Here is a 24,237-nt window from a genome sequence, read left to right as displayed (position 1 = left end):
TATGATATGGCGTATTCCTAAACGATGTATCCCGGAAAGTAAGATGGCAAAACTACTTTTTCTCATGGTATAATCATTCCCACTGCTACATACGAAATATGCATGAAACTATCATTAAAGAAAATTAAAATAGTCTTACCATTGTGCAGTTACTCACCATAACAAATTGCATTGACATTTGTAACACTGTGTGCATGCTATTTCAATTACTTCCATCATCCAACAGGCGCGGGCGACAAGTCCATTTACAGGACAAGGTATCATGATCACCCTCTTACAAAATTGAGCAATGAGGAATAAAGTGCCAGGCTTATAGAATCATGATGCTCGAGTCTCGAACTCACTATCCCTTGTTAGATAGTCCGCCACTCTGGCCACACTCAGATCTCGAACTCACAATCCTGAATCCTCAATTTTACGGTAGACGTGTAAGAAGTCAGAGAGAAGAATTGGGCGTGGCCAAAAAACACCCCCAAAACGACGCTCAGTTTCCTCTGTTATTATCGATGCATTATTGTCAACAAATGATATGCATCTACCTGTAGTAGCCATTCCTATAATCAAAAATTGAATGTAACCGTAGACTTATAATATGTGTGTATGTGTGTGTACATTTAATGTAATAATATCTGTTACTTAAGTTCCATGTATCTAGCAATCATATATATATATTATATATATATATATATATATATATATATATATATATATATATATATATATATATATATATATATATACAAAAAACACACATGCACTAAGACTGTGACTGAGCATAGACCCTAAAAAAAGACTGAATGATGCCGAGCCAAACACTCTGCCCATTGCGACACACCTGTAGACACAGATGGCAAAATATTGACAAAGTCGATCAAATTTTCTCTTGCAATCGGCTTGGGAATCCATGATTTTTTTATCTCTTGGTGGTTAACAAAGTTATTTTGACAGAGGACGAGAATAATTTGTGGCCCACCCTGGTCATAACAAATGAACGCTCCCTAATACCATAGCGTTTAATTTCGATCACAGCGTTTTTTCATCAATCTCTTTGATGTAGCACTTTAACAACCCGCTCCCAGACGCAGAAAACATTCCTTCGTTTTGTTCTTTCACAGCTTACACAGTGTTACAACGGTTTTGCTTTGTCTAGTTTCCCATAATTTACCGTCCAACTCCGACCATCCACCGACTTAGACTCGCATGTATTGATCTGCAAAGGGTTTTGGAATAGATTGGAAAGTCAACTACAGCCCCTAGTCGACATATCTGTTTTATTCCGATCCGATTCTTTTTTGTAAAAAAGTCCGGACATTAATTCTAATTAATTAGCTGCTTTGAGTTTATATCGATCTTGTTTGGGCTGAACTCGCCTTTAAATAAAAGCGTATTTACCCCAATTCTTCTGTTTCCCTGTATTTTTAAAGCGCCAAGGCGTGAATGACGAAAATATTTCGTTCGATATTTTTTGATGAGCGACATTGTTACGTCAGCATTCGAGGTCCGCCAAACTATTTGAGGAATGCTTGTGTGGAGGGTGGCGCACGAGCGACCAGTTTTGCAGCGCTGCGCGTCACTCGCTGAACAAAAGCAAGCTCATTTGTATACCAAAGGTGCCGACAGTCGAAGCAAAATCGGCAGTTTTTCGCTCTCTGCTACAGATAACTCCACCAGAAAGTAGCCTGAGTGATACTAGAACAATAACCATAACGCTAAATGTGTTTGCCTGCGATATTAGTAATAAATTATGAGTTTAATAATTGTTAATTGTCCAATCAATTACACAGTGCAAAGTCACGTGACCTCTTTCGCTGACCTTGTGTGTGAATGTCTGTACAGGAATGGCGCCAACACTAGAGGGATAGTGATATTTGACCCCAACAAACATCCTCAAGATGCCACGCAAGAAACCAAACACAGGTAACAAGGGAATCTTGGTTTTCTGCACTTTACATCGGTGTGCGTTTCATTACTTTCTGGGCGATCTGCGAGAAGTTAGCGAAGTTCTGTGACCGGACACCCGCTTGTGTTTATGCGTTACATGTGCATACATTTCCTGCATAAAACATGGAGTTCAAACGGGCAGTCAGACTTGTAGTAGCCTCATTTTCATGGCCCCACTACACTACCGCTCGTCGCCAAACAGATTAAATATTTATCAACAGCCCACTGTAGAATATTGATAACGTATTATTTTTACTCCGTTACGACAGAAACGAAGCCGGTGGAGTCGCTACGATGCATGTGGGAACTAGCGTACGTGTTTCAGTTTCTGCGTTTGTTCAGGGGGAAGTTTGACTTCAGCAAGGTGGCTATAGAGGTACGTCCGTCAGATCTATAGGAATTTTGGTCTTTTGTTGTCCAGATTTCACCCGAACTGTCTTCATATCGCACTCTAGTGGTCACAAACGTTCTCCAAGCGGAGCTTTGATCGCGTTTGCTCGGCTTCTAGGGTGCGATAGTTCGTGTTTTTTTACGTGTTTGGACCGCAGTCGATCACTTGAAACGGACATTGCTACATTGTTGATTGTCGGGATTTACTCTGTGTATATACACACTCGAAACACGTCACTCTGTCCCACGCATTGGAACACCGTTATTATTCATATTTTTCGATGATTCCTACCGGGTGTGTCATGCTTCCTGAATGTGAAAAATGCGCCCAGTTTCAGCGTCACCTGAAGTGGAATCCCTCTCACCTTTTCTCACTCCTGTGTTTTCTGTAGGATTTTGAAAGCGAGCTATGCGAAGAAAACAGTGCCCTTTTGGCAGACACCTTCACCAAGTTGATGCGATTTGTTCGCCACTCGACGGATATTCTGTAAGTTTGTTTTCAAGGTTTCTCTTCTCTAATTGAAAACGTGGTTTGGACATTGCCCTGTCTGCCTTGCACCTACGTCTCTGTTTCCCAAATTAGATGTGAACCAAATTAGGGACAGTTGGGTAACGTATGTGCAAGTTCATCAGGAGTCCAACCTCAATGTATGTAGGGCATATACCATGATGTGTGTGTGTGTGTGTGTTTGAGTATGTTGGTGCTTGGCCCAGGAAGCTCCCGAGTTCCTGTCCGTCACAAATCCGTTATACTTGACAAAAGGGACTAGCTTTGTGTTTCAGCCATATTGGCAACTGTCATTGAGCACCGACATTCAAAATGTGTCAACAGTTGAGGCTCAAGCTGTTCTTCAAAAACTCGTACTACGCCAGTTTTTCAAACTGAAGGTCTGTGTGGTTTCAGTGGAGTGAAGTGTATACAAACTAATAATAGGATGCCATATTGGCAGGGGTTATTTTGATTATGGGACAATCGGTGACCAATGACACATGAAAACTGGCACAAATATAGCTGTGGAAACGCAGCTATCTGTTGGCGGGGTTGCGTGCGTCTTTATGTGGGTCAAAGGTCAACCCCGCCACGGATAGCTGCGGGCCAACTGCGAGCGAAAGTGGGTCTATTACGACGACACAACATGTATCGGAACTTTGAACGGGGAAATAAACCAAAGTGAGCGTAATTCAATAAAATGACCTATACCTGCCTGAACTCTGATTATTGCTCATTCCCTAACTCCTTGTGTGAACAAAATTTCTGGTTCGTTTACGTAATTTCGGCTCTTTTCCAAGGAGTACTCAAGATTTTCACTCCAGCAGCGAACTTTGACTTCTATTGATATGCTAATAAGGATCTGACTGAACGAGCGACGTCTCTATTAGCATATCAATAGAAGTCAAAGTTCGCTGCTGGAGTGAAAATCTTGAGTACTCCTGGAAAAGAGCCGAAATTACGTAAACGAACCAGAAATTTTGTTCACCAAAGGAGTTAGGGAATGAGCAATAATCAGAGTTCAGGCAGGTATAGGTCATTTTATTGAATTACGCTCACTTTGGTTTATTTTCCCCGTTCAAAGTTCCGATACATGTTGTGTCGTCGTAATAGACCCACTTTCGCTCGCAGTTGGCCCGCAGCTATCCGTGGCGGGGTTGACCTTTGACCCACATAAAGACGCACGCAACCCCGCCAACAGATAGCTGCGTTTCCACAGACACATGAAAACTAGCACAAATACAAAACAAGCAGGGTACAAATTTGGACTTTGAAAGAGTCAACCACCCCAGAACTGGTTGGTTTTGTAATGTGATTCGGCCAGTTACACTGTGACTGCGATGCAGAAACTTTGTTTGGCTAACTTCACCACGTATCGGTGCAAGTCTGAGTACATTTATCGTCTGACCTTGACAGACTTTTGTTAGGGGTAGACTTTAATGCTGGCATTGAGGCAGAGGTGGTTCCCTAAAATTAGTACACCATAGGTGCTACAATGCAAGTTGCTGTGAATCAATATTTGGCCCTTCAGAAGATGTGGCTGACATTTTGAGTCAGTTCACCAGAAGGAAAGAGGTGCAGACGAGCATGATCATCAAGATGTAACCTCGTTATCAGTGTTTCTGTGACATTGGAGAACATCTTGACCATGCTTTTCAAGTATAGCCTTCGGTAGAATATTAAGTTTAATAGTGGTGTCAGACTAAGAAAATAAACCATTCTGAACCCAGTATTATTTTGATGAAGAAATTGATTATATTTGTAACTGCATTATCCCTGTTTGTAAACTGAGATCTGCTTTCCTATTTCATTTCTCTCACAGTTCAAACTGTAATTGTTGATTAATTACCATGATAGTTATTGATATTTATCTCTAATAATGACTGCTAAAGTTAACTGAATGTGCAGAGATAAATAATTTCTCGTTTTCACTAACATTTGAAAGTCAATGCGGTATGCCTAGATATTGTTGAAACTCAGTGAACATTATATGAAATACAGAGATTGTTGTCAATATGTACAGTACTGGTTTGTACATGACTGGATATTGATAAGAATAGTCATGTTTCTACAATTTCCACATCATTGACCTGGAAAGTATCCATCATTGTAAGACAAGGCTACTTGAATATGAATACAGAAAGTATCATATTCCCTGGAAAAAAATCATAACAGGAGTAGAGTGTATATAACTCTTGAGTCTTCCCCGTCCGTATACTCGAACAGCAGGCCATGGTGTAGTTATTCCTTTTTTTCCTGGAGTTATGTTCCACAGTGATCAGAATTTTAACCAAAAATTATGAATCCACTTGAAATATTAGATGATGTCCTCAAAAATTTGGACAAAAACTATTGTGTGATTTTAAGCACATTTATTTAAATGACAATGTTTGCAGGAGGCTATACGAATGAATGAATGAATGGAAATTTTGATGAGTACAGTGCATGATTCTACATCTTTCCCTGTATTGATAAAAAAATCATTAATTTTGAAAATGTTATTCCCTTCAGTAATTATGTGACTGCATTGGAAAACAGTAAACGAAAAAAAATAGTAAAAGTTCTACATCCGAGAAAGTGTGTATATTACTGATGGAGTGATTTGGGTGACTGACTGTTACAGAGTTAAGAAGCCCTACAAAATCGTTGAATTTATGATTAATTTTGTGGCTGAGTGAGGTATTCCAGGTTTTTATCATCCCAGAATGGTGAGCTGACCCACTTTTTTATAAAGCCATAAGACTGAGCTGTTCTCTTCTATGGCCTACAAAAATTGAACTAGGTATGTTGGCTATACCTTGTCATGTAATGCTGTAACTGCTAGGTATTGGTGCATCCCAATCATATTCAGTGGTTTGGTTGGGTCCATGGACGGGCAATGGGGGAAGTGGGTCGAACCGTTTGTGTTATGTGTCAAACTTCATTGAAAAGTTGCTCAGAGAAGCGTATGATTGAGTTAGAGTGAAATGAATTTTATTTTTGTGGTAGGGTACATGTAGTTGTGAATTTTGAATTTCGGATGAGGCTTCATTTTAAAAGTGTTTATACATTTTCTTCTTCATATGATGTGATATTTGATAAATAGAAGAAAATATTTAGGCTGACTGATATGAGATGAAAGGGAATTTCTAAGGGATATTAAAATGACTTACCAGTAGTAGCGAAATGAGAAAAAAAACCTGCTAATTACCAAATATCCCCTACTTCCCTTAGATGTAAAGTGGAAAAATTATTGGCACGTCAAAATAATCTGAATCTTCTGTTTTTTTCTAATGTGCTTTTAGTTTGTCACCAAGACCATATGGAGGCAACCAAGAGTTGAAGCAGTCAGTGTCATTTAAAATAATTCCTTGTGAAAATTTCACAAATTCTGAGCATTATTTGCATACCTTTGAGTTCTGAATACTAAGTTCTGCCCATGTTTCTCTGAGATCCACAGAGTGAACATGATACATGTGTCAAGTTTTTCTTTTATTTTAAAATCCGTCTGTGAATTGTTGTGAAAAGAGGGAGCGGCTCCTCAATTGTGTAAGTTTCGTTTTCACGGCCGCGGCCTGTTCATTGAGTGATTCCATGATTCAGCACTGTATCCTGGAAGCCTAGACGCTGCCTTCCCACATCATATAGGAAACAGTCAACTGATACAGGAAAGCTATAGGAAAAGGGCAACAAGCGACTGATTCCTGCATGAGAAGTGGTATGTAGGGTGGTAGGAAGTTGAGAGGTTGAGTTGAGATGTAAAGTGAGGGTTTTCTGTGGCTGTACACTGTACTCGCCATTTCACACCTTTGTACCATGTGGGAGTTGTGATGATGGCAAAATTACGAGCAATTCAGTGGCGTCAATGGGGGAAGTCATTGTGACCTTGAAAATTACAACTTGTGTGTAAATCTTGTCTTTTATATTGTCAGTACCGAGGCGTAGGTGATTCCAGTGTCATGATACACACATGTAGCTCACACATCGGATTTCTGTGACATCTCAGGACCCTGTGGACACTGTATGCTGAGCAATTTTTGATTCTTTGGACATTCAGATATTATTTTCTTACACTTTGTATCTTTCCTGTAATCTGGAATCTTATGAAGCAGTTATTTAGTCCTCTGTCGCTTGTCTGTTTGTAGTGGGGCTATTCTCCATCATGCATTTGCAAAGACCAAGGTCAGTTTTGATCATCATCAGATGTAGGTAGTCTCCTAACTTTTTGTGGCAGAGTCTAAGTCAATTTGATGAAATTGTGTCCTTCCCAAGACAGGTATGATTTCTACTTGAATGTCAGTGAGTTTGGCATATGTAATATCTTTTACTTACAGTAAGAAATGACACAAGACTTAAAGGGCCTTGGTATGATGACAGCAATGCTTTTTGGTTGTCTAAAGGTCTGGTTGGTACGCCGAGGGCCTTGGATATCTGATGCAGGATTTGGGCAATCTGTCTTCTTGTCGTCTCTTGTATTGGTTTTTGAGTCATGGCTACTGTAGTAATTTACCTCCATTCCCATTGCAGATTTCCACAAAGACCATGAAATACTGTAGTACTGTGCACGACCATAATCTTTGATGACCAAATTTGTCAAAATACGCAGTGTGGTATGAATCAAGAAAAACCATACTCATGATACGAAAAGCAAAGTGCAAATATGACATGTTTTTTTTTTTCAAAGAAGTTAATTATCAAGAATAAACTCATATAACTGCCAGTACAGGGCTATGTACAGTACAGCGAGTGACATTGAATGACTAACACAGGAAGTGTAAGTGCAAAGGCAAGTTCAGTGACCTTCCTATGCTGCCAAATGGCGCAGAAGCAAGTTCCAATCACCAAAACCTATACAAACAAAGCAGTAAAAAAAACTGACGCAGAATTGATGATCGCTTTCTATAAAATCGAAGCAGTTGAAATTCCAGTCACATAAAAAAACAAGCTTTTAATGTCATTAAATGTAGTGCTTACAGATAGTAGTCTAGTAATAATTTACTTCATGGTTGAAATTTGTGATTCTTTCCCATGATTTTTGTGTCACTCTGGCATAGGGGAAAAAAGCCTTGATTAACTACAAGTCAGTACATAAATCATAAATTTTTGTGTTTCTCTTGAAAATAGCTTACTACACGTCCAGTGCAAAGGTCGTCACAAGTCCTTAAGCATTGCATCATTCATGACAAAGCGGAGCCCGCTGATATTGTTCACTTCTCAGAGAAGTTATTTTCGTGGTTTATAAAAAAAATAACAATTTTTAATAAGGGAAGTGGAAAAAACGGTACATTTTTCAAACGATAAGCAGAGGACATCCTTGAATGAAGGCTGACGGGAAGTTCATTATCACCATGTTATATTCTCAGAAACATAATTCACATGCCACACATGATTACCATTTATGTAAATTTTTGACGTACGTGACCATGATTCCTCTCTGGAGGAAATTAAAAACTCAAAATGAGGGATTCCCTTGAATTAAAATCTAACCACACTGTGTGGTGATGTGTAGATTATGTCAGAAATAAACACTTTTAGGATGTGTAGCAGGTATTGCTTGGTGTTCGGGTTGCACATTATGTTTTTCCGTATTTACAGGTACTTGTGACAAGTATGATATTTGAAACAACAAGATTTGACATATTTTCTTTTATTTAATGTCAATTTAGTTGTGAATTTTTATGATTTTTGGGTGTAGTAATTTGCTACAGCAAAATTGTGGATGTAGCTGGGTAATAGCTCCTTGACGTCTTTCATTGCCATCGAAGGTCAGGCTGCTTTGTGTTTTCGGTTTTCGTTGATGGTAGCAGGCGAATAGTCTCTCAACGAGCTTGTGAGTTGCGCGTCACACTGACACGGCGTGAACTACTTGAAGAGTCTCATCTGTACTAACCTGTTGTTATGGCAGATAAAAAAAATTAACAAATACAGACAAACAAACAGCAACTTATGCTGTAGTTACAGTGTTTCAGCCAGCGTGCGGCATTGCGACATTTGACGCAATTTTTTTTGTTTTGTCCCGATAAAATAACCGTTGTGGGTCACCATGACGCAATCTGAGTAGGCCATATTTTTGTGGCTATTGAATTTTTAGACGGTGCCTCCCGGACAGAAAACTAGAGCTAACAATAAAATGTTGTAAGATGTTGAAACAGTTTACCCTCCTTCCTACAAAGTTGCAATGTATTGAAACAGTTTACTCTCCTTTCTACAAAGTTACAAATTCCCTAGTACGTAAAACAAACATTGTTGCTGTTCGATACTACAATACATCACTGATGTACAACGTCCATGAATTCACTGAGGCTTGGTTTTGCATAGATGAGTGCCGCGTACCGGTCGTCCTTGAGTTCAAGTTTTACCTACAATGCTTGCATCAAAATTTGGCCTGCAGCTACTCAGTTTGACAGTAAAAACCATAATTTCTAAGGAAACTTTCACAAACAGAGTCATTGTACAAGTAAAAAGGAGACAAAACTGCCGGTTTCTGAAAGGTCAAATCTGGGTCATTTCACGTGATGTCATGAATGAAGACCCTTAAGTACACAATTATGGTTCAAAAGAAACCACCTAGGGAGGGCAATAGGTACAATCTTATGTAAAAGAGAAATTTCTTGGTGCCTTCCAATTTAAATGGCATTTAGCTTGACTGTCAGTTTTAAATTCTACTTTATTAAGAGTCATGGCAAAGGGAGACTGTCAACAGTACTTGCAGTAAGCATATTCATTTTCAAATCTTCACATTTTAGAGCTGCAATTTTGCATTGTAACTTAACATCAAAGCAACAATTCAAATGTAGTCTTCGAGCTATTAAAATTGTCCATTAGGCATATTTCAAACTGCTATAACTTATACAAGAAATGTTGTGATTCTGAATGATTTTAATATTTCTGCAGATTCCACCAGTTTAATGATATAATAGTGAACATCACTAGACATTTATTGATGATATCAAAATATAAATGAAAATATTTCTGGGCTAAAATGTTATCATAATCTTTGAAACAACGATTACTCTAAAACATTGGAAATTAAATGAACAAAAACATTGTGTATTGTTTTACAGGATTTGGGTTTGGCCAAACCATTTTTGTCTCAAGAAAAATACTTATGCTTAAGACGCTATTGAGCCTGCTTGATCACAACTATGACACAACACCAGGGCCTTAAACACCACAATAATTGTATCTACATTGCCACTATGCTAGCCAATGCTTTCTTCTGCATGGAAAAGTTTGTCTGTGTGGCTCACAAAATTTTCGTCATGACTTAAAAACTGCATAAATTTGCAACATTAGGAGCTTGTATTAAGTTGTCATTCTGTGAACACTGACAGAATGCTACAGAAATATTCTGTATCTTTGGTAACTAATATACACTTCACATTGCCACGTAATTTTATTTCTGGTGGTAAAAGTTTACCACCAGAAATGAAAAAATATACCTATCACTTTAATGTCATAAAAACACAGATAATTAATGCAGTAAAAACTGAACAAATATTTCTTTATTGTAAAATACAAAACATCTTGATTTGAAAAATGAAGAACTCCTGAATACCAAGAAAGTTGTTGCCACACTTGAGATCATAAACTGCCTAAAATTTGTTCAAAGTGGCTACAAGATTTTTGATTTGGCTAATGAGTTGGCTAATCATCTTGGTGACTTAGGGGGAGCCCTACAGTTTATGTGCATACCACGTGGTAGCAGTAAACTTAATGATACTGCAAGTTTATGTTGGCACAATTTTCACAACACCATTGGCCTACTATATATACTGACCGTTAATGCACTCACCTGACTTGCCTATTGAACACCAAATATAGTACCAGGTCATAATGACACATAATGACACTGTACTGTTGTTTTATCGAAATACATTACATGTCCCCCAAAAATTAATTTGTCCCCCATTCAGACCTACTATGGGTCACTGTGTCCCAATCCAAGCAAAAGCTGGCTGAAACACTGTAGTTAGGACGAGGCTAGGGAACATAGGTGAATTGATGTACCAACAAGGGTAATTTGACTACTCAATTTTATCGGAACAAGCAGGTATACCCAAGAGAACTCCGCTAAAAGGATTTCGAAATCCCAGCAATGTTTGACACAGTTGCAGTGGCTTACCGACCTCTAGAAATAACACTCAAATAAATAAACGGCAAATCACATATCTGTGATGATAAATTGTGTTAACACAAAATCAAAGTAGCCATTATATAAGTACATGAGTGATATAGTAAATTTTTGTCAGTTCAAATAAAGTAAATTTCAATAAATCATGTTTGTGAAGTCACTGTAGAAACTGATGACCAGAGTCAAATGAAAAGTTATTGTGTCATTATAAAATGCAAGCAAATTATATATTCAAGGCTGTAGAAACATATTATTATGACAAATTAAAATTATAATTTCTGATTCGTTGCAGTGTATTTGTCTTTGACACTGATAAATCTTTTGCATAATTTCGAAATTGCACCTACATTGAAGCATGTACATGTATCAACAAGGAGCTTGTGTGTTGACTGATTTGAATGTAGCAAACTGTAACACTTTTCATAAAATTCTCCTAAAAATCATCACTCTTGTTGTTCTCTTTTTTACAAGGATTTTGCCCCGACTTAAAATATCCGTCTGGTGTTTTCCAATTTTTTCATTTCTGCAAAATCTGCATATGAAAGGTCGCAGAGGTCAAGATACTTTTAAGGGTACTTGAGTTGGGTTCTGACAAGTTTTTGATGGGGCATTTGGAGTTACTCTGTACCGACAACAATAGGATGATTGACAGTTGGGCATGGAGTGTGACCGGACTTTGATACAAATAGTAGTGTTGTCCACTCTCTGTGTTTGTTTATCATGAGAACACTGTTGAGCTTTCTGACAAGCATATTTATTTCTTGCATATTTTGATTTTGTATAAGGTCAACAGTCATTTTCTGTACAAATGGATCAACATTACTGTTTTGCAATATCTTTTACACATACGCCGCTCTGGATAACGTTTCTGAAGTAATCATTATCATTGTTCCACGGTGATATTTCTCGGAATGCAGGTGATACAGTCTTTTGAATTATCAGGTAACTCTATCTACCTCCCTTTTGAAAGAAGCAAGATCCACATGTCTCATTGTTTTACATGGTCCAGTCCCCTGTCTTCCTCCCCACAAAGAGGAGGTAGTCACAATGTGACAGATAAATCTGTAGTGCCAAGCTTCAGAACCGTGAGAATTTCTATTACATGTGTTTTGAGTGATGCCCTTGTTTTATCAATCCATTCTGTAACCTTCTCATGCATTCATCTGAAATTTTCCATTTCCATGTTTATTTATCCTCCAGAAATGACTCTATTCCAGGATTTGACTTGCGTATCTGCTGATGTATTGATTCATTATCTCAATGCCGTATTGCATGCAGCTCACTACAGCTTTTTATCTGTGGAAAAAAAGAGTCTGAGAAAACATGAAATTTGTTTTGTGTAGTAGTTTCCAACCTGCAAAGGACAACAAGGCATTCCTACTTGTGTACAAAATAAATGATAGCAGTAATGGCAGTTTTATTTCCTCAAAAATTTGCAAATCACTTGACCTTTGACCTTAGTCTGACACCTGTGACCTCTCAAATTAAGACTTTTGGTGCATACACCGTGATTTCTATGGCAACATTGGACTGCTTATATGGTGGGTAGGAAGGGAGAAGGCTTAAGGTACAATGATTATCTCCTTTCCAGAAATATACTCACAAGTTTCCATGACGATATAGAAGGTGTGGACATTTTCCCATCAGATCGGAAGCAATCGGAGTAATTTTGTGTATACATGACAACTTATGAATGGACTTTGTGTGGTCCGGAAATACGGTGTCTTTATACTCTACAACATAAATTAATTCAGTCAGAGTAATGCTGTGTTGACATGTTGAAAAGGCACTCTTCTATACAGGAGATTGGACCCACTTTCCTTCAGTTCACCTGTAGCTCTCTGTGTATGCATGTGTTTGTTGTGTTATTGAGTACATATGATGGCATGTAGTCAATTAGCTCATAGCGCCAGACTCAGCGAAAATCTGTGCATTTTGAACATCTAAGAGTTGTATTGCCAAATACTGTAGATGAAAAACAATACTGTAGATGAAAAACAAAATTTTTTTGACACATGGAACTACAGCTGAGGTGAGAGTATCATAATAGTATCAGATTGTCCCAATGTCAATATCTGGTATATCTGGTAGTCTTGAAACCTTGTCTGGTGGTCCAGTGATAATGCACAGGTACACAACCATACAAGTGCAATGGTGTTCTCTTGTTTGCTGAATGGGTTGAACAGCAAATCCAACATTGTGTGCCGAAAAGTAATGAAGTTGAGCAGAATTCAGATGACATAGTACTGTCATCAATATGTAAATACACACTTTTTCTTAATTCACTGTAAGATATTCAGAAATCATATATGCAGTAGGTGAAGAGTGGTTAAAATGAATATGGTTGACTACATACGACAATGCTTGGAAAGACACCATAAAGATTGCATATCCAATGTCTGTAACCTGTGCAGCAGTGATTCAGGTACAACAGGTGCAAAATGCTTAATTTATTCAAAATATTATCAATATCAACTTGTGTTGTGCATGTGATGCAGTAATTTTGTAACAAACAAGTGATCAGTACTATCATTGGTCCTGGCAGCCTTGCTTACTGCTGGATTTGCTAACAACCCAGGGAGAGGTCTGCCCTACATATACATCATGAGAAGTTTTAGCCGTTGGCTGATAGATGGTTAGCAAGCAGCAGCAGCAGCATTACTGAAAAGTTTTTGGAGCCGCAGTATGTTTTGGACAGATTGCGCTCACTCTTGACTTGAAGTTTCAGCTTCAAGGTGTGTTTGTGGCTTTATTAACATGACTGATTCATGGACGGGCCATTTAAAATAGGTCTCAAGGATAATTTTTTGGGGAGATGTGGTTGTAAGGAGGGTGTTAAGAATGTGAAATACCAATCTGGCAACATTACTGTACCCACAAATGAAGAGACTGAAGTCTATCTGTGTATTTACCAACTTGCAAAGATAGTCGTAAAGGTCTGGAAGTTGGAGACATGCTGTAAGACTGGTTGACAAAACACACAATTCTACAACAACCCCCCCCCCCCTCCATATAGAAGGGACCCTGGGAGAAAATCCACATATATTGCAAACGAACATCATTGCATTTTACATTGGACTCCACTACAGCTCTGCACTGAAATTGTCAGCCTTATCCTGCCAAGTTCATATGTCAGTTTGGGAAGTGATACCATTTGGCAGAATTAGGGATTAGGGTTAATCTTATAAAATAACATTGAAATTTCCTATTTTACCAACCTCACTGCTTTGCCTATGATATCTCGAAATTCAAATTCTGGATAATATCAATATTCAGGCTATCGTTGACCAGTTAAGAGATGACTTATCAATCAAATCAAATCAAACTTGTGCAAGATAGTTTTGTTGACAAGTTCAGACAAAATTAAGTGTACTCTTGTACTTTTGATCGCATTCAGTATGGTTATCACAGCCCTTTTGAGAAAAATACGAAAACTTTTGTGTGGATGGCAATTTTTCAGTTGTGTCAAAATTTTTCAAAATTTTTTGTTTGTCTTGGTCTTTCAATTATATGTAAATATTTGCCTTTTTTGGACTATATTGTTTAAATTGATTGCTGGTCTAATTGATTGCTGATCAAATCGATTGCTGGTCTAATAAGGTAGAAAAAATATTATTTTCAAGGGCCGATGAAGCTTGCAGTTTGGGAGTCAAAGAACAAGGGTGTGTCCTCAGTGCCCCGACATCACAAGTGATTATATCATGATCATCATGGATCGCAACAATACAGATTGTGTTCCATCTTGTAGTTTGTAAAGGGGTCTTGTTTTGAGGCGGATGCGGTACGCAGCCTGACTATTCCTCACCTGCGGGGCTCAGAATGTAGCATTCCTGTTCTTGCTCCCATTCAAAGCTACATAATAGCCAGAGGCGGGTCGATCTTGTGAAGAAAGAAAAAAAACAACGACAGCTGGATTGATGTCATCCAGCCCACATTGTTGCTGACTTGTCATGCATAGATATGTCGGATTGTTGTCCAAGGTCAACGCGTCAATCAAAACTCGTTGGAATTATCGTCCTATCATTTTTCTACTTGAAGAACTGTCAACATTAAAATTAGATATGTATTTGCATCAATACAACCAAATATGACAAGTTAACTTTGATATTTATTGCGGACAAAGCTTTTTTAGGTTGTGTTCTTTCCAACAATGCTCTGCAAGTCTTGACAGCCCCATCATGATGGACCGCTTCCGTGAACGTCATTCACGGTATTGAAGAGGAGCAATCCCAGGAGGGCAGTTTGGATCTGTGCTGCTCTTCCTTTGCCCTCGTTACATCACCTCCTCTGAGATGTACCAGTGTACAGAAAGAAACGTGATATTCATTAATCACAAAGTGACAATATCTACAGAGTTTATGATGACCAGGTGGATGTGTGGACCACCGGAAAACGTCTTTGCTTTCTTTCCCCACAACTTTCAAAGGAACAGTCATGTTCTTGCCACTGATCCTTCCTACGGTCAGTTTTATCATGTTCTCGTCAGTGCTTGGCTTGGTTCAGCTTACCGTGAATTAGGACGACAGACTGGCCTTAAAATTTTTCCATCCCAATTCACTATGAGCAGGTCCATAATCACCAATGATAACACTGAATTTGGGCCGAACCACGGTGGTGAAAAGGGTTAGGAGAGGTTGTCATCCACACTGTCACTCTCTGAAAATAATTGATCACTCAGTAAATGCCGCCAGTACATTATCGTTGATTTATTTGTCGTGTCACAGAATTTTGTCAGCGTAAGGTACTCAATTTGACATGCTCCAGGTTATTACTCAGTCAGCGAGAAGTGATTGAGGCAGATTTTTGGTAGTTATTAAGTTTTTGCCCAGAGTGATTTTCTTTATTTGAAGGTCATCTCAGGTGTTCTGTGGTTGCTGTAGTAAGTAATTGGCGGGTAAACTGGTTTTTTATGATATACATATATATATATATATATATATGTATTCAGGGAACTATTTGTCAACTGCAAATTACCCTTTTGCACGCTAACTGCTTCCACAGTTGAAAATGTCACAGGTCAAGAAAAGCCTGAAATTACAAACTGTATGTGGGGATTTTGAACCGAAACAGTTGATGCCTGCCACTCATGGTAACTGAAGATGTGGTCTTGAGCGTGTGAATAACTCCCACTGTGAAGGATAATCTTTAGTACCGTAGTTGAATTGTAATCATCTCTTTCACAAGTTATGAATTTTAAAAATTTATTTTATTTCAAAAATCTGTGTCACCTTGTAAATAAATAAATATAAATAGTTCAATTTCCCCAAATCTTAATCAGTAGTACCAGTTATAAATATTAATTTTGTATTATCATCCTTACATAGAAAGAAAAACGGTTAAAAATTTGAATGATCCTGCAAGTGTGTAGGATATTATGTATGGCATATTATGCTGTGGGAGATCTTCATCCACAGAGGCTGACAAAATCATTCAAAGCATCCAAGACACCTCTGATCACAAACACTCAAACAACATTTAATGATTACTATTGCAATAGTCATGTTGAAATATTTCTGCAATTTTTTCCGTGATTTTGGACCAAATAGACAAAAATGTTCATGGACTATCCTTTTTACCAAAATTTTGAGTAAAATCAGAAAAAATAGTCTAGATCTGAAAGAAATTGTTGGCGTTATATTGTACAAAGGCAACAGAAATCGTCTTTGGCACTCAAAGAGTTGATAGTGGCTGCAGACACTGGACTCAGAACGTTTTCAGACAGCCCGCATACCAGTAGTTTGAAAACTGACCTGACGTAGTACACCAATCTTACTCCCTCTAATGAAAACAAACTTGCATTGTGCTGCTGTCAATGATGTGGGCATCTGTGCTTGTTTACTGATATAAAAAAGGAGGTTAATACAGGTAGACCGTTGGCAATAAATATTTGTGAAATGTGGGTCACAGGTTAAAGGTCGAAGGTAACCATTCATCTGGCCACTTTGTGGTTTGAAATTTGAGAACTGGTGACATTAGGTCTCGTGACAGAGGTTAGAGTAGTGGAATTTTATTTTTTCTCCCTTCTTTGTTGGTATCTTGTGTGTTGATCTTGCAAACATGTATGAAGCGGTCTGATATGGCTCTCATGCCTGACACAGATATTACGCCACATGCAATATACTTATGCTGTCTTTGATCTAGTCATCCTGACTGGCTTGATGCCGTCTCAACCATAGACATTTTTACAGAGAACTCCTGTTTTTACGGTGTAGAAATTTGTTGGTATTTGGCATCAGGACAGAAAATTCTATTGTTCATGTTGATGATCGGCTTTGTAATGTAACAATTTGAGGTCACATGCTTTGATATTGTATCGTATATCGTTGTTGATATATGTCATTGGTATTCTTATTCTGCAACAGTGTGCCCTCTATCAAACATAGTTTCTTGCAACTTGGCGTCAATTTCAGGAATTGTGCGGAAATTTCTCTGCGTCAGCCCTATATCTTAACAAGTACGTAAAAGAATACATTTTCATAACAGAAGGGTATGCAAATTATGAACTTCTGTAAATTTCCCCTCTATTTTTCCAAGCAGTGGAGAACACTGATAAGATTCAGATTTTGCAGTGGCATAACATTGGCTAGGGACATGCATTTTTAGACTTGTTGATTATACGTTTTGTATCTTTATCTTTTCTAAATTGCAATTTTAGCATTATAAAGGGCACTGACATGACAAGATCGCTTTCAAAAAATAAATAATAATATATGTAATAGTGATTATAGATTGACAAGTCTGTGACTGTGAAATTTTTAAAATTATCGTTCAGTTCCCGAGGCATGTATTGCTCACTCTTGCATTCAAGTTAACAATTAATTTCAGCCACAACTCTAATTTCTTAGAATTTGCGAGGTGTTAATGCGCGGCTTATCTCCTTTCCTTGGATTTCATTCTGGTAACAAGCAGGCTGCCAGTCAGATATTGTTGTCCTTCTTTGTGCCGGAAGCTTTCAAGAACTGATCAAAAATTTTATACATGTACCTGTGTCTGGAAAAGCATTGATTCTCTTGGCTTGAGATGAAGTCTTTGGTTTTATAAGCTGAGCTTAGATATCTGAAATATCTCATATATCAAAGAAACAGTGGTATGTCAAATGGAGCTCTTTCATTTAGGCTTTTGATTATTCAAAAGGTATTCGTAGAATTTGTAACATCAGGCTGCTTCAAGGTTTATTGGTTGTTGGTCAAGTTCATATGGTACCATTATCTGGCAATCTAACCATCTTGTGTCAGAGAGAGGTGAAAATTAGAAAGCAGCCATGGATTTTGTTATGATTTGGCAAGATTGACTCTGGACATACCAATGTAACTCAATTGTTTTGTGAGCAGTGTCATCCGTTCAAAACAAATGACAAACATGGTTATAACTGTGGTATCACTTCATTTAGTGAGTTTGTACCTGGTATTGTAAAGTTGTTGTAACCTAGCATCCTATCTTTTTTTGTCTTTGCCTGCTTCTGAAGGTTGTATTTGTGTAAACCTGTTCACCCCCAATTCCCTGTAAACAGGTCCACAGTCACTATTGATCACAATATGTTTGGGCCAAACCATGGTGGTGAAAGGGTTAAGGGTAGGGGTTGTCCCAACTCACGGAGGCTAAACTATCATTTGCTATTTAGGAATAATTAACTGTCATCGTCAATACGGGATCAGAAGGCACATTTTCAGCCTATTGTCATCTTGCCAACCCTCTACACCCAAGGGGCTGCCAGTCAGTTAATAGCTCTTTATATCATTATGTTCTGTAACCACATGGCAGTAAGGAAAATAACAATCTTGTACCTGTGGATACACTTTCCGCATGTCATCTCATGAGTCTGTACTGCATATCTCTCTCTAAGCAGAGGCCACCAGAATTGGAATAGTTTTAAAGTTTCATTTGAAGATATTCCAAAGAACAACTCATTCAGCCTTAAAAATATAGAATTAAGGAAGAAATGATTAAATTTGTGCAAAGAAATCTTTGATACCAATAATTTGCTCCGATAAAAATTCCTTGGTAGAATAACGATGTGCTTGTGTGCATCAGTTGCAGTCAGAAACCAGAAGCAGTCATCAAAGTAATTTACTTCATGAAAAAGGCCAGCTGGAGATTACACAAAAATCTGAGTTGGCCATTTCAGCATTTAGAATATTATAATGCAGTGTTTGCATTTAATGTTTCCTCGGAGTTCTGTGTCCACAGAGTCAAACTTTAACATATGCTTGTCTAGATTTTTTATGTTCCAAATACGCCAGAAAAATAAAATGTGATCTTCGTATTTTATTGCTCAAGTCTGGCATAGCCATAATGGAGTTTTACAGTCGGTGGTACAACTCTTTGCCCTCAAGGCAAAGGAAATAGCTTGTCCTTTTCATGGCATTATTTTTTGTGTGCAAATTGGTGAATTATCGAGGATGTGTATTGTCAGCTTCTGGAGGTTGTTCAACTCTTTTTCTCAGATTCACGCATATCGAATGGATCTCTTGCCGTCTGTCGCTAACAATGTGCGCTACATGCAAATGCATGGGTATAACAGGATACACAGCATCATACATATATGTCAGCTATCTGTGGTTGTGGGTCAGTCCATAGAGTGAAGGGATGTTTGCTTTATTCCCCATTGTTACGTTCATCATGTCACCCTGCGCTTGCCTTTTATGGTCTGGTTTTCTTGCATTTTCTCCCCTCTTCTAAATGCCATGATCCTCCACTCTCCGGACCTCGGCTGAAGAGATTGTTTTCATTTCCTAGGTGCAACCGTTGTAATCAAAAATGAATTATTTCACTTATGTGTCAAATTTATCAAGTCCCCCTTGGACAGTGGCGGGCTGCATGTCATCACAGGCACGCTCTGTGTACAAGAGGCATGTGTGGTGCGTAGAGAACTGAATCGGTCCGCTTCCATGCCTGTAATGTCACTGCCCTCATGCTCAGCTCCAACCAAGTATCATTGGTGTCCACACACAAGCATTGTAAGCTCGTTGATGGACTTTTTCCACACAGGTAAGCGATTTCAGAAGTGCACTGAAGGACAGGCTGGCTGACACTTGTATTTGTGCAGCATATTTACAGAAAGAACATTGCATGTTAATAATCAACCAAAGTTGCAGGTCCTCCCCAAGTGAATCACATAGGGGGAGTGTGCTGTGTTCTATGAAGCCATCGTTTCATTATTTCTTATTCCTCCCATTTCCAAATGCCTACAAAAGTCCAATTTACATTTCAAGATTCATTCAGAGTGGAGACTGATTTGAAAGGGGTATTCCTTAGAAAAAGATCAGCCATCCTTTGAAACGGCAGAATAGTTGAGGAGGGGATGGGGTTCCGGGGACTCGGTATGTCCTGAACAGAGACCTGACTGTATGTGTGAGCGGAACACAGTCAAAACACTATCTCAATGTTCTACTTCCGGTCAATGTTGTTTTGAAACCCTCGAGTTTTCAATCCTTTTTCATGCACTCACATAACCTGGCAAGTACAGGTATCAGAAGTTACTGGGCACGAGCAAGCAAGGCAAAGATATTTAGTTCTCTGATGGCTGATCTCAGCTCCAGCAACAGCCCACTTTATACAAGCGTGAGAACGGAACTTGTGGCATCCCGGTGGCTGCTTTGAATCAATACAAGTTAACATTTCCTGCATATGCGTAGATGAACTGTTGAATGTTTGTCCCAAGGTAGAGGACAAAAGTCAATCTGACCTACATATAATAAATCGTCGAAGCAACTCTCTTCATCCATCTGTCTTTTATGTCCAGAGCTCTGAAAACTCACTCCACTCAAATACTGGTGACTGCTTTGCATGATGGCCTGCCGAAGCAATCAACTTGGGGGATCTTCACAGTGCATAACAGCCTTGCACTGTACATGTGGATTTTTACACAGAGGTAGACTGTCTACTGTTTTTGTGAGCCCTCTATTCATATGCTAATGAGGAAACAATACAGATCTTTTTCAAAATGACGAAATATGCAAATACTATGGTGATGTAAATGAGCCACCCCGATTATTTTGTCTCAGTAGGTAATCTTTCGTGATCACACTATTTTGAATGATGCTGTACATTGGCAGTAGGAACGATCTGACAGCTTGTCTACCTTTTCCTATCAGCAGCAGTGGGACAGAAATGTCTTTCCTTCTCCACCACCGCTATAGTTGGAGGGCATGCCCCACTATCAGCTATTTTCTGCATGTGTTGACATGTAAATAAGGCCCCAGGGAGATTTTATTCTCACTGAGTCCGTTTTCAAATCAAAACAAACGGTTTTGTCAACTCAGTGCTCTGCTTATTACTGTCGTCAAGGAGATGATACTGAAAAAAAACAGTGATTTCGTGGAAATTGCGTAGGAAGCAGTTGACAGCTGATTGGTTTTTGTGGGAAAGAAATACCCTCTACATCCATGTGTGTGGCATTTCATGTGGAAATTGTCTTACCCAGTAATTTGGACACTTCATGGCTATAAAAAAGTGTTTCATTGTAAATGGTGAATAAAATTGTGAAGAAGTTTGCATGGTGTAATTGAGATTCCTAGAAAAATCAAATCATCAAAAAATAAATAATATTGTATCTATAGGTTGGTTTCCTTTCTAATAATAACAATTATATTTTATTGCCCACATGTAAATGAGGGTTTACATTGCAATTTGTTGCGACAAAAGTTTTGAATTGAAACAAGATTAAATTTTCTCATTTAACAAGACAAAATAAATTATAAATAATAAATATAACTAGATATTTCTTAGTCAATGTGATTTTAAAATATAATCTGCTGGTTTTATTCTTGTTTTGTAATAAAGACGAAATTTAGGTTGGTTTTGGCATGTGTCATTCAGAACATTGATAATGTTGAGGGAAAATTCCTTTTGACTAGTTTCGAAAAGACTAATAAAAGGTGCAAAATAAAGAATGCTTCCTTTTTGACACATCATTGAAGTAAAATTGATAATTGTATGATATACATGTATGTTCTCATCAGCGTAGAGACAAAAAATTCATGCTCTCTTTGCCAATGTAGATATTTGTCGAATGTTTATTTTCTGCCCATGGCATCTCCGAACACATTACAAATTCAGTGATGGTAAGTGTGGTTTTGCTGCTTCAAGTAAAAATGTACCTATGATTGACAAATTGAATCAAACTTGTGAGAGATAGCCAGACTGTAAGTTCATCAAAAACTGCGCTTACCGAATTTCACCTTACAATCGTGAAACATGACTCATGAGAAAAAGTGTGAAGCTTTAATTTGCCCACATGCTTTTGATCAACCAATAATCAGTTATAATTGGTAATGATCGGTAGTGCATTATTGATCAATAACTAGCTAGCAATATTACAAGGTGATTAGTTATAAACTGCTGAACTCGTAACTAACTCTTCGTTAGTCTCTCATCAACTTTTCACACAGCGAGTTCTCCCATATGGAAAAAAATTCTGAAACAAAGTAGGTTACGCGACTCTTGAAAGATGTGACCAGAAAAGGCACATTGTGATCGCAAATGTTTTGAATGTGGCAACATTTTGTACTAAAAAAATACAGTATGACACTTTGGCAAAATCGTTTGGAATAATGTGTCACACATTTTCATCAGATTAAAGGCTTTAGTGGTAGGGTGTGTTGTGTGATGAAAGACATAATTGAACCAATGGTATCGGACAGTGGCACACCATTGGTAAGATTATTGTATTTCATCCATGGATACTTTAGTTTTCACTGTTCACCAATATATGACTATCAGGGTCACGACATCCCAGTTAGAACATGGATGGATTTTTTGTGTTACATGGTTTCTGAATTTTAGGATGTCAAGTTAGTCGGAAGGGACGTTTGTAAGGAACTGACACCTTTGTCTGTTACAGGGAGGGGAGAGTTTGAGATGGTGGAGGGTGAGATTGTCAGTCTGTCAAGGTCAAGTCAAGTTGGAATTTTCTCTTTCATGGTCATAATGTGAAATTTGCAATCACGATGCGAAAATTTGCAGTTTGCATCACCAGGATTAACTGCAGGATTTAATTTGCTGTTTTAGAATTGGGCAATCGAATGTGAAAGCAGAGAATATGTGATAGACAGCCGTCAAAAAATAAACTTTGACGTTAGAAATGTGCTCCGTGAAAATTTGTTTTTGTGAAAGTTAAGAGAAATAAATGCAGTGATCATTTCACTTGATGCAAAATAATTCACTCTTACAGGTAATGTCTCTTCAGATTTTGTTGAATTTTACAATAAACTTGAACATGAACATTACAACTGAATTAACCCTGAGCATAGACTTGGTTCAAGTCGGTGAATTTTAAAAAAATAAAATCATTTATAATAGTTTCTCTTGCGTCTCTCCTATTTCGTACAAACCTATCCGGAATTTGGCAGCTCACGCCAGGTTTTCCCAGCGACTGAGCACACAATTTACACCATTACTAATGTACACACTTAGGAATATGTTGGATGTGTAATGAGAAATCATCGACATCATCAAGAGCTGAACAGAGATTAATATGTTTTCATCATTTTGGAGTGGAACTAGTAATTCAAGTACTTTTCTCAATGCAAAAACCCAGCACTGTGTGAGATACTTCAAGGGGGATTGTTCAAGAAATGTAGACATGAGGGTTGATGCTGGATAGCACAGTGGAGTTTAACCCTTTCACCACCATGGTTTGTCCCAAATCCATTGTTTTCTATGGTAAAGTTTGACCTGTACACAGGGAACGGGGTGAAAGGGTTAAAGAGATGGGATCACTGATGATGTGACTGGGAACTGGGATGCCTTTCATTTGATCCGACCATCCATCTTCCATCTTACGTTTTCATAACAAGCCGATTCTGTCATAAAGGACGCGACATACATTGCTTCTTTACGACCTAATGGCCTGCGAGTTATTTGCAGTGCCGGATGCAGTGCCTTCATGCTTGTCAGTTTTCCAAGGACTGTATTACGTCACACTGTAGATGCATTAAAATAATGTAACAGAAACGAAATAATATAAATGTACAGCAGATCTGATTTATCTTTCTGATGAGGGTCACAGATGGTTGAAAATGCATCAACCCCATCATAGTGTTGGCGGTAGCAATAATTTTTATATGTCACATGCACCATAATCTCATGAGGCAAGTCAAATTGGAGGTTTTACATGTCGATCAGCTTGCCCTGATGTGCCCTCCACAAATGTAATAATCTCCACAAATGTAATATCAACCACAATTGTAATAAAATGCACCCATAAATGTAATATCGCCCATAAATGTAACAAAAATCAACCATAAATGTAATAAAAACACCAACCACAAATGTAATAAATGGTAACCATAAATGTAATAAA

At 38.1% G+C, this 24,237-nt stretch overlaps 1 protein-coding gene across 1 annotated transcript in view; it reads left to right on the top strand.

The window, feature by feature from the left end:
• Nucleotides 1–1,773: 1,773 nt before the first annotated feature.
• LOC139140329 (nuclear receptor coactivator 6-like) overlaps nucleotides 1,774–24,237 on the top strand; it is a 53,438-nt gene continuing 30,974 nt past the window's right edge. Inside the window, 3 exon segments of the mRNA XM_070709490.1 lie at nucleotides 1,774–1,917; nucleotides 2,211–2,317; nucleotides 2,724–2,818. Of these exon segments, the coding sequence (XP_070565591.1) occupies nucleotides 1,893–1,917; nucleotides 2,211–2,317; nucleotides 2,724–2,818 (227 nt within the window). The 5' untranslated portion in view covers nucleotides 1,774–1,892.

Source organism: Ptychodera flava, chromosome 9 (assembly GCF_041260155.1).
Source record: "Ptychodera flava strain L36383 chromosome 9, AS_Pfla_20210202, whole genome shotgun sequence".
Classification (NCBI taxonomy): Eukaryota; Metazoa; Hemichordata; class Enteropneusta; family Ptychoderidae; genus Ptychodera; species Ptychodera flava.
The sequence above is the reverse complement of the archived record's forward strand: the minus strand, read 5'-3'. Positions and strand labels throughout refer to the sequence as shown.